This window comes from Oryx dammah, unplaced genomic scaffold (assembly GCF_014754425.2).
Source record: "Oryx dammah isolate SB20612 unplaced genomic scaffold, SCBI_Odam_1.1 HiC_scaffold_25, whole genome shotgun sequence".
NCBI lineage: Eukaryota > Metazoa > Chordata > Mammalia > Artiodactyla > Bovidae > Oryx > Oryx dammah.
In genome coordinates this window covers 13,436,243-13,446,628 of record NW_024070209.1, presented here as the reverse complement: position 1 = coordinate 13,446,628, position 10,386 = coordinate 13,436,243, and the positions used below count along the sequence as shown (strand labels likewise).

At 51.2% G+C, this 10,386-nt stretch overlaps 1 protein-coding gene across 1 annotated transcript; it reads right to left on the bottom strand.

Annotated features, from left to right (window-relative positions):
- Nucleotides 1–3,273: 3,273 nt before the first annotated feature.
- On the bottom strand, nt 3,274–9,217 carry CD207 (CD207 molecule). The gene is made up of 6 exons (XM_040223981.1): nt 9,142–9,217; nt 8,928–9,044; nt 7,204–7,578; nt 6,493–6,644; nt 5,774–5,892; nt 3,274–5,296 (listed from the first exon to the last, which is right to left on the bottom strand). The coding sequence occupies exons 1-6, from the start codon at nt 9,215–9,217 to the stop codon at nt 5,146–5,148; spliced, it is 990 nt and encodes a 329-aa protein (XP_040079915.1). The 3' UTR covers nt 3,274–5,145.
- Between the last annotated feature and the right edge of the window lie 1,169 nt (nt 9,218–10,386).

Genomic DNA, 10,386 nt, shown 5'->3' with positions numbered 1-10,386 from the left:
TTCTCTTTCCAGCCAGAAAAAGTCAAATGGATATCTGATATCTCAACACCAGAGCCACTCACCAGTGGGGACCTCTCACACTGGTTTTCCCTGTCTCTGCCGAGTGGTACAGGGCTGTCTTCCTAGAGATGCAGATCCTTAGCTTCAGATGCCCCAGAAGCTTTCGATCCTCCATATCAACCCCTGACAGCACACGGTGATCAGCTGGGAGTGGGGGGACCCTCCCAAGTGTCAGGAGGACTGGCTGCAGCTAAGGTGGCGCCAGGAACCTCAGCAGCCAGGCTCTTGGGCCTTCACTCTGCTGCTCAACCCTCTGTGTCTCGCCTACCCTCACCTCTGCACCATTCTCTTTTCTCTGCAAGATGTATTCCTTGTGTGCTCCACCTCTCTGCCTCACAGCTTCTGCGTATTCCAAGTTTCTGCAGGTGCCCCATGGTGACCCCGCCAGCCTTTCTCTAACTCAGGGCCTTCCAGCTTGACTTCTCTCTGTTAACTGCTTCAATCCCCAGGTGTTTCCAGGTTCAAATTCTTTCCTAGAAAAGTGGCCAGATAGTCCCACACCGGAGACGGCAACAGCAACCCACTCCAGTACTCTTGCCTGGAAAATCCCATGGACGGAGGAGCCTGGTAGGCTGCAGTCCGTGGGGTCGCGAAGTCGGACCTGACTGAGCAACTTCACTTTCACTTTTCACTTTCATGCATAGGAGAAGGAAATGGCAACCCACTCCAGTGTTCTTGCCTGGAGAATCCCAGGGATGGGGGAGCCTGGTGGGCTGCCGTCTATGGGGTCGCACAGAGTTGGACACGACTGAAGTGACTTAGCAGCAGCAGCAGCAGCAGTCCCACACCTCCCTTCACATCATAACCAACTAGAGATTCCTCGCCAGCCTTGTTCTGCTGCTGCTGCTGCTAAGTTGCTTCAGTCGTGTCCGACTCTGTGCGACCCCACAGACGGCAGCCCACCAGGCTCCACCATCCCTGGGATTCTCCAGACAAGAACACTGGAGTGGGTTGCCATTTCCTTCTCCAGTGCCTGAAAATGAAAAGTGAAAGTGAAGTTGCTCAGTCATGTCTGACTCTTCGCAACCCCATGGACTGCAGCCTCCCAGGCTCCTCTGTCCATGGGATTTCCCAGGCAAGAGTACAGGAGTGGGGTGTCATTGCCTTCTCCAGCCTTGTTCTGATTGCTTCTTATTTACCCCAGTGGTGAGTGTCTCAGTCAACTCAGGCTGCTATAACAAAAACATCATGAACTAAGAGGCTTACACAAGAGAAATTTCTTTCTCCCAGTTCTGGAGGCTGGGAAATCCAAGGTCAGGATGCTGTGGACTCAGTTCCTGGGGAGGGCTCTTTTCTGTTTTGCAGAGAGCCTTCCTGTTGTAAACACAGAAAGCAGAGAGAGGCAAGCTCTCAGCCTCTTTTTATAAGGGCACTAATCACGTCCTGAGGACTTCACTCTGGTAACTTAATTACCTCCAAAAGGCTCCATCTCCTAACATTATCCCATTGGGATTATGATTTTAACATAAGAATTGTGAGGAGGTGGGTTCAATCAGCCCATAGCAGTGAGGGAGGCATTTCTTGTCCCTGATAGTACAAGATGGCCAAATGCATGGCATCTTACACTGGACAGGTAAGACTCACAGCATCTTATTAGTCACACATAGTCATAGTCTGGAGGAGGACACCGGATACCATGCCAGGCCACATGGGGGTTATCCCCAAAACCAGAGGGAACCAGCAAGGGCTGTGGGAGACAGGCTTTGCAGCAACAAGAGGATAAGGTGCCCCTGGTACCTGCAAGAGGATCTGACTGACTTGTTTGAATAGTTTCTGTACTGGCAAGTTGCTGCTGCTGCTGCTAAGTCGCTTCAGTCGTGTCCGACTCTGTGCGACCCCATAGACGGCAGCCCACCAGGCTCCCCCGTCCCTGGGATTCTCCAGGCAAGAACACTGGAGTGGGTTGCCATTTCCTTCTCCAATGCATGAAAGTGAAAAGTGAAAGTGAAGTCGCTCAGTTGTGTCTGACTCTTAGCGACCCCATGGACTGCAGCCCACCAGGCTCCTCCGTCCATGGGATTTTCCAGGCAAGAGTCCTGGAGTGGGGTGTCATTAGAGAAACCCAATAGGTTGAAAACTGGGTGGAGGTCAGCTGGTCCAGTCAAGGGGAACAGGCCAGGTCAGGGAACACATCTGGTGAGCGTGGGGGAACCCATAGTTAGGCTTTGGGGGCTCTGTAAGACCCAAAAAATGTCGTGGCAATAAGTGAAATTTTAGGTCTTACAATGCAAGCCTTTGAATCCACTGCCCTAGTGACAAGTGCCTACCTTGGGGAGGAAGCTGGAGTGTGGGGCGGGGTCACATGCTGCTCAGCACAGCAGCGCAGGAACTTATTGGTCATCCAGCGGTTGAGAATCTGCCTGCCAACGCAGGGGACACAGGTCTGATCCCTGATCTGGGAAGGTTCCACACGCTGCAGAGCAACTAAGCCCATATTCAGCAAATACTGAAGCCGTGGGCTTCCCTGGTAGCTCAGCTGGTAAAGAATCCGCCTGCAGTGCAGGAGACCCCAGTTCAATTCCTGGGTTGGGAAGATCCCCTGGAGAAGGGATGGACTACCCACTACAGTATTCTTGGGTTTCCCTGGTGGCTCAGATGGTAAAGAATCTGACTGCAATGCAGAAGACCTGGGTTCGATCCCTGGTTTGGGAAGATGCCCTGGAGGAGGGCATGGCAACCCACTCTAGTGTTCTTGCCTGGAGAATCCCCATGGACAGAGGAGCCTGGCAGGTTACACAGTCCATGGGGTCATACAGTCTATGACTGAGCGACTAAGCACAGCACAGTGCACATAGAACCCATGCTCTGCAAAAAGAGAAGCCACTGAATGAGAAGCCCAGTTACCACAACTAGAGAGTAGGCCCTGCTCAACTAGAGAAAGCCTGTGTGCAGCAACAAAGACCCAGCAAATAAATAAATAAAACATGTATATTACCATTTATAAAATCAATGACCAGTGCAGGTTCGATGCATGTAGCAAGGCACTCAAAACCAGCGCTCTGGGACAACCAAGAGGGAGAGGGTGGGCAGAGATGTGGGAGGGGCGTTCAGGATGGGGGACACATGTGCCCCCATGGCTGATTCATGTTGATGGATGGCAAAAACCACCGCAATATTGTAATTATCCTCCAATTAAAATTAATTAATTTTAAAATGGAATAAAACCACATCAAAAAATGAATACAATGTAATCATCCAGGAAATTAAAAAAACATTTTTTTAATTAAAAAGAACAGACAAAACACGGCAGCCCAGACGTGGTGACTAACAGGTCAGGCGTGACAGTACGATGGAAAGCAGAGCCAGGTTTGGAAACACAATGGGATAGTTCCCTAGGGGCAGCTCTGAGCCTACCACTTGTATTTCATTTCTCCATCAGCTTGTGCTATGAGCAGGCAGTTCACACTGGGAAGAAATAATATTCTCCCATAATTTGCTACTTCAAATTATGAAGAGTAAGAACAGCCAAGTATCTCTTAGAGAAGATGCAGATGCCTTCCGGGCCCACACAGCCTATCCTGAGCGCTCAGCAGTCTGCACTTCCCTGAGGTGCCGCCACCCACCCCCAGACTTCAGATGCCCCTGGAGCTTTGGGCAAATGCTCTCATGTGAACCCCATCACTGACTGTTCATTCCTCATCATCACCTATTTTTAAAAAGCCATTTGCCCCGTGTTCCTTCAAGCTTCCTCCTAATATCCCTCCAGTTCAACCTCTTCACAACTAGAACATCACTCTGCTGGTCACAGTTACTGAAGAAAAACATCCTCCCCCCAGGACGCTAAAGAGGGCACCTAACAAGGACCCCAAGGAGGGGAGGGCCGCTCTGCTGAGCCTACCATGCGTTCACAGAGCACCCCTTTCTGCTTCCTCTCTGCTCCACTCTGGTGCTTCAGCCCCTGGATGGCATATTTGGACCTGATGGCTGTGATCAGGGTCTCTGTGAAGAATGGGAGACCTGACGCATCTCCCCATCCAGTGCAAAGCCAGAGAACAGAAGCTGGTCTGCAAATGTCTAAGAAGAAAGACCACCCAGAAGGTGGTGACACGCCAGACACTGCAGTCCTATTCGGATGCATTTCAGTAAAAATCAAAAATAAGTACTGCTCATGTTTTACGGCATTTCCAGGGCTGGGACTTTCTGACAATTATTTGAACCCCTAACTGTTTCCTGAGGATACACCAGAACTTCATATCCAGAGGAGCAAATGTTCCCTCCACCCAACACATCCACCTGTACCCCCAAGAAGAAAATGAGAGTGGCCTGTTCCCAGGCAGTATTTTATTCTAATGAAGCTGGGGTGCCCTCTATACTGAAGGCCGCTTCCCCTGACCCCTGGGAAGAGAGGAGATGCAAAAGAAAGAGGAGGCCCAGGGAACAAGGCAGAGGAGCTGCGCAGACAGACTGGGACCCACAGAGGAGCACCCAGCAAGTGATGGGTCAGGAGAAGCACTTGGATACTGGTCTAGGTCTGCAGAGACACGTTTCCATCCAGCCTCTGACCTGAACCAGTCAAGCCTATCCTAGGGAGGAAGGGGCTCAGGTCTCAGAGGATAAGGATGAAGGGGACCACAGGTAGATGGCATGAACAGGGCCTACCAAGAGCAGAGCTCTTCCACTGAGAACCCTTAGGAAGGCAACTGGGAATTCTGGGGTATCAACTGGAAATGCTCTGAGTCTCGGTCTCCAGAGAATCTCTGGGGTGGTCGTACACAAATTTCACACAGTAAAGCTGAGGCTTCTCCAAAGGGATGGACCCCTCCAAGGTGCTGCCCCAGATGGTGTATCCTGGTCCATCTCACTGGGGCAGTGCAAACTTCTCATTCTCTCCACCCTCACCTCCGCATTTCAAACCAAGATATCCTTTCCACTTCATCTGCCTTTGAAGCTGAGGTGGAAAGGATATCCACTGAGGGGCCAGAGAATTCCCAGCCAAGGTAGATGGACTCTGAGATGCCTTCAGGACAATTTTAAAGCATGAAAAATTAAGGTTCAAAATCACCTTGGAGGACAAAGGAGAGAGGAGCATTTCCTTGAATTCAATGAGCATTGGAGCTTAAAGTGCTAGCATAGGGGCCAGTCCGGTCATGGTTCTGATGGTTTATAGGATCGCTTACAGATAAAAGGAAATGTTTTGTCACAGGAGGCATCATTCCATGACCGCAGTGAGGACGTCTTTAGGTTGACGCAGTGTTCATTGTTCCCGTAGTTGTTGGGTTCGCCTGGAATCCAGAACCTACCGAAGGGATAAACAAAGCAAAATGCATTTCCAGTGAGTGAATGAGAGACTTCAACCCCAGTTTCAGTCTGAGGTGGTAGGGTTGAAAATTTTTCCATGCCTGAGAGAAAGGGGACCAGTTATCTGTCAGCCTCTGAGCCTGCAATCTCCCCCCAACTTAGGGCCAGCTGGCCCACTTTCAAGGCCCTATAGGAACCCACAGTGCAAAGACCTAAATTTAGAATGAGGTCCCTGCCAAGGCTGAGTGGACGGCCATGCTGCCAAACCCCAAAGGGCATGGAGTAGCCGTGGATTTGTCCCCAGTTCCCCAGCCAATCAGTGGCAGAGATCAGCTAGATCTCTGGTCAACGCTCCTGCTGATCAAGGACAGGAAGGATGGCAAACCCTGCGGTCAGTGGGACTCTCCCCCGACTCTTCGTGCCCCGGACCCAGCCCAAGAAAGTCAGCCTGGGACAGCGGGTTCTCAGGACTTACTTCTCACTCTGGACCTTGTTGTACGGAGTGCCATCCACCCAGTGCCAATCCCCCTCGCTCCCTGCTTTGGTCAGGCCGATCCAGTAGGGAAGTCCGCCTGCTGTCCTGTAGAGGAACTCCTACAGGAAGAAAGTAGGTGGAGACAGGCGTTGGAGCACCTGTCTCTCTGGGCATCTCCACCATCCCCAGCCACAGCCCCTGAACCCACAGTCGCAGGGTTGGGACTCCATCCTGACTCTGACTCTCCCCACTCTGCTGGCCCACTTAAGGTGAAAGGAGCTTGTTTAATATTCTGTCTCACCAGGTAGAGGACTTCTTGGGCTAGATGGTGTCATTAATGCTATTCACAAATATTTCTATTTTTCTGGGCACATGGAAAGGTTGCACTATCCTGCCTTCTTTGAAACTACAAATACTGCGTCATTTGTTTGGCCAATGAAATGTGTTATTTCCAGGCTTTAAGACCCAACATACGATGTACCATGTTCCCCTTTCTTACCTCAGCAATTGTGGAAACGTATGTTGATATGAAATCTCCTCTGGCCTAAGCCCTTAAGTAGCCACAATGAGCAAAACTCCTTGCTGGCCCTTGTTGGACATGTAGTGTGTAAGTGAGAAGTAACTGTGGGAATATTTGTCACTGAAGCATCATATTGCCCATCCTGCCTGATACAGCTACCAATATACCCCCTTCCTAGCGCCCACAGGACAGCACTCACCTGTTCACGCTCTGAGGTCACTGAGGTCAGGTGGGAGTCCCTCGATATACACATCTGCTGGGCACTGTACCAGGTCTTTGGGATTTGAGAAAAGTAATAGAAGTGCCCCCTGAAGTACTTCCAGCCTTGAGAAACCACCTGGAGAATGTCATCTGGGAACAAGGGTGAAATGTGAACACTGGTGTTCCTGCTTTCTCTGGTGCTGGCTGGGTGGGAGTATTTGAGCAGGATCCCAGAAATAGAGTGAATGGGGCTGGGCTCTGGGGTCCTTTGGTCCTTGTGTAGGATCTTGGGGACACTCCCTCAGATCCTGAAAGTCTGAGATTGGTAGGGTCTCTGGGCTCAGAGAAGGGACAGTGAGAGAGGATGAATCAAGAATCCGTCTCTCCGTTGACCATCACAAGTGCCTGAGCCCCTGAGCTCTGGGCAGGAACTTCTGGAAAATGGTGAGGTTTAGACCCAGACAGAGAGGCTCCCTAATGTCTTCATATTCTGTGGCTTGGTGTGGGAGCCCTGGCTGGTCCCTGGTCCCTTCTCTCCTGAACAGCCCCCAAGTCTTCCCCAACTCCAGTGCTGAGCTCTCTCTTCTTAACTTTCCAGCCATGCCCATGCTTTCCTCCACACACACCAGCCCAATGGCATCATGCCTGAGGTTAATAAGGTCCCACGGGCCACTGGCCAACTTGCAACGCTCTTTTCTGAGTCACTTACTTTGCTGTTGAAGCAATTTGCTGATACTCTCCAAACCGCTCTGGAGTTCCCGGACTTTTGCATTTAAAGCACTGGCTTTATCCAAATCTTGTTTCAGCCCTGGGATTTGGGCATTTAACTCATCGACTGCTTCCCAACTACTTGTTAGCACCTGCAGCTGTGCACTGGCTTCCTTCAAGCCTGTTTCCAGCGTCCGGATCTGAGAGGTTATGCGATCCAAGCTGGCATTCACCATCTGGACCTGAATGCCCACTGCCACCAGGGCACCTCTGTTCCTCTTGATCTCAGAACTCAGGGAGCTGATGTTGTCCACACGACCTTTCAGCAACTGGGCGTTGGTCTTGACATCTGATATTGTGCCCATAAACCAGGGATCTGAATTTGAGAAAGTCAAGAGGTCAAACTGCAGGGACCCTCAGAGACTGGAGTGGGGTGTTGCCAGGGTGATGAAAGGAAGGGGAAGGAAGGTATGGGATCAAGCTTCCCGAGGACCCAGCCCAAGGAGCAGTTGCCTACCCTCTATTCAGTCATAATGTTTTCATTCAACAAACATAGAATGGACACCTTCCATGTGCCAGGGACTCTGATAGAGGCAGATCATGCAAAGATTGGTAAATATGGGATCTCTGTCTGAGGCTCATAGGTAAGCAGAAGAAGGGATTAGAATCCAGTCCTATATTTCCTTTGCACGTTCAGGGCACATGTGGTAAAGAGATGCCTTCAGTCACCCCCTTGTCGTCCTTCTCACATCATGCTGGGCCCCATCACTTGACTCCCAGCCCTCTCTTTCCAGAGACCCCCACAGTGCCCATCAGCTAGGGAAGCACCGTCCCCCCCATGACTGCCCATAGGTCCCTCACGGCCATCGGAGGGGCCAGCCATGCAGACTTCTTGTCTGGAAGTGATTTCCTCTCCAGAGAAAACGAGAAGGGAAAATTATGAAACCACTTCTCCCCTTCCCTTGTCCTACCCGCTGTCACTGTCTGCTCAGGCTACAGGCTCAGGCCACAGAAGAAACCAAAAGTATACCAGTGGACTCAAAGCAGGGGCGATTCTACTCAGAGCCTCTAAGTCCAAGTCCAAATGTGTCCTGGGGCCTTGAAGGGAGAAGACAGAAGTTCTCTCTGTCTGCTATCTGCAGACCTAATGAGAGGAAGAAGCTTCTACCAGCAGCAGAGGCCAAGCAGGCTTGGCAAAGCAGGAAGAAGAAGAAAGATAAGCCACACATCCAGTGAAGAAGTAGGGCATCTCCCTTGGCATGATCTTTGTGGGAGCGGGAGAGTGAAGAGAGCATGGAAGGGCCCTGTGGGGTGGAGGGAGGTGCTCCCTAACCCTAACCTGGCCTAGTCAGTTGGGGATGAAGCTACAATCATTATGCTCAGTGTTGGGAGTTCTCCACAAGGCTCTGAATCAAAGGGACACAGAGCTCAGAGACGAAGGAGAAAAGTGACCCAGGATGAAGATGGGATGAACACTCCCTGGGAAGAAAGAGCACACCCTTGAGCACAGGCATGCTGACCCCAGTCAGGAACACCTCCCCGGAACTGGACAGGAAGGAGAAGCAGGTGGTCTTACTGCGGACTCTCTGACTGCACGTGGAAAGAGGGGAAAACAAGACACATGGAAAAGCCAGAGGTGGGAGAGCCCACCAGAGACCCACCAGAGAGGGGAAGGACCCCTGGCCTTGGGGAAAGACCGAGCCCAGATCAAAGCTGGGGACTTACAGAGAATGGCCTGCAGCAGGACAGAGGTGCCCGTGATCAGCGTCAGGAAGACGACCACAGCGCGGACCGTGAGGAGTCTCCCCAGAACCTGGGACGCACACGTCTTGGGAGGAGGGTCTGCAGGAAGCAGAGGAGAGCATTTGGTGAAGGAGCAGCCAACTGCAAGCTTGGCCACAGATCCCTGAGCAGGCTCTGAGCAGAGGCTGGCGCTTGCCTGGGGGCCAGAGGGAGACGTTCTGCTTGTCCACCCTGAAGTGCGCGTCAAGGACCTCGCTGTCGGCAGTCTTCATCTTGCACGCTCACCCTGGTGGCACAGGTGCTCCCAGCCAGCTGTCTCCCAAAGACCTTTTATCTAGACGAAAAGGGAAGTGACTCCCGGAGTTCATTGTGTCATCCCAAAGTTCCCCATTCCTGGCTTAGGTACCTTGCCTGTCCTAGGCTGCAGCTCGGTCCGCTCCTCAGAAGTCTGACTTTTCAAGAAGAAGCCATCATTTTCTCTGGGTATCTGTTACATGGACATTTTAACCATCTTGTCCTCAGGCTAAGCTTTCCCTCTTATGAGACGGCCCTCATCGACCATCCAGCCAGCCATCCTTTCACCTCACAAATACATGTTGAGTGCCTTTGGTGTGGCCGGCACTGTACCAGGACTGAGACGCGAAGCTGAATAACTCATGGCCCTTACACTCAAACAGCTCACCTGTCTTCATCCTGTGTCATTTTCCTCCTTCCTCTCTGAGTTCTGTTTCCCTTTGATTCTGTCTAGTAGAAAAAAAGGTGAAAGTGTCAGTTACTCAGTCACATCTTACTCTTTGGGACCCCACAAACTGTAGGCCGCCAGGCTGCTCTATCCATGGAATTCTCCAGGCAAGAACACTTGAGTGGATTGCCATTCCCTTCTCCAGGGATCTTCCTGATGCAGAGATCAAACCCGGGTCTCCTGCACTGCAGGCAGATATCTTCTTTACTATCTCTGCCACCAGAGAAGCCAGAAAAGAAAGACCTGAGCTAATAAATGACAATACTTTCCACGTGGCTCAGTGGTAAAGAATCTGCCTGCAATCAAGAGACACCAGAGATGTGGGTTGATCACTGGATCAGGGAGATCCCCAGGAGGAGGGCATGGCAACTCACTCCAACATTCTTGCTTGGAGAATCCCATGGACAGAGGAGCCTGGTGGGCTGTGGTCCATAGGGTCACAAAGAGTCAGACACAAATGAACATGCACGCACACACCGGGTGATGAACTTAATGATAGAAGAATATGCACAAATCAAAGGAAGTACAGAGACTGGAGGAATGGTAAGAAGTTCCAAGTAGAGAGATTAGCATATTCAGAAGTCTGGTGTGCCTGGTGAGTTGTAAGTGGTTTGGCACTGTTAGAGTGTAAAGTATATGACTAGAGTCGGGAGGGCATGGGCTAAGGGGGCACTTGGGGTCCGATCATGAAGGCCCTTT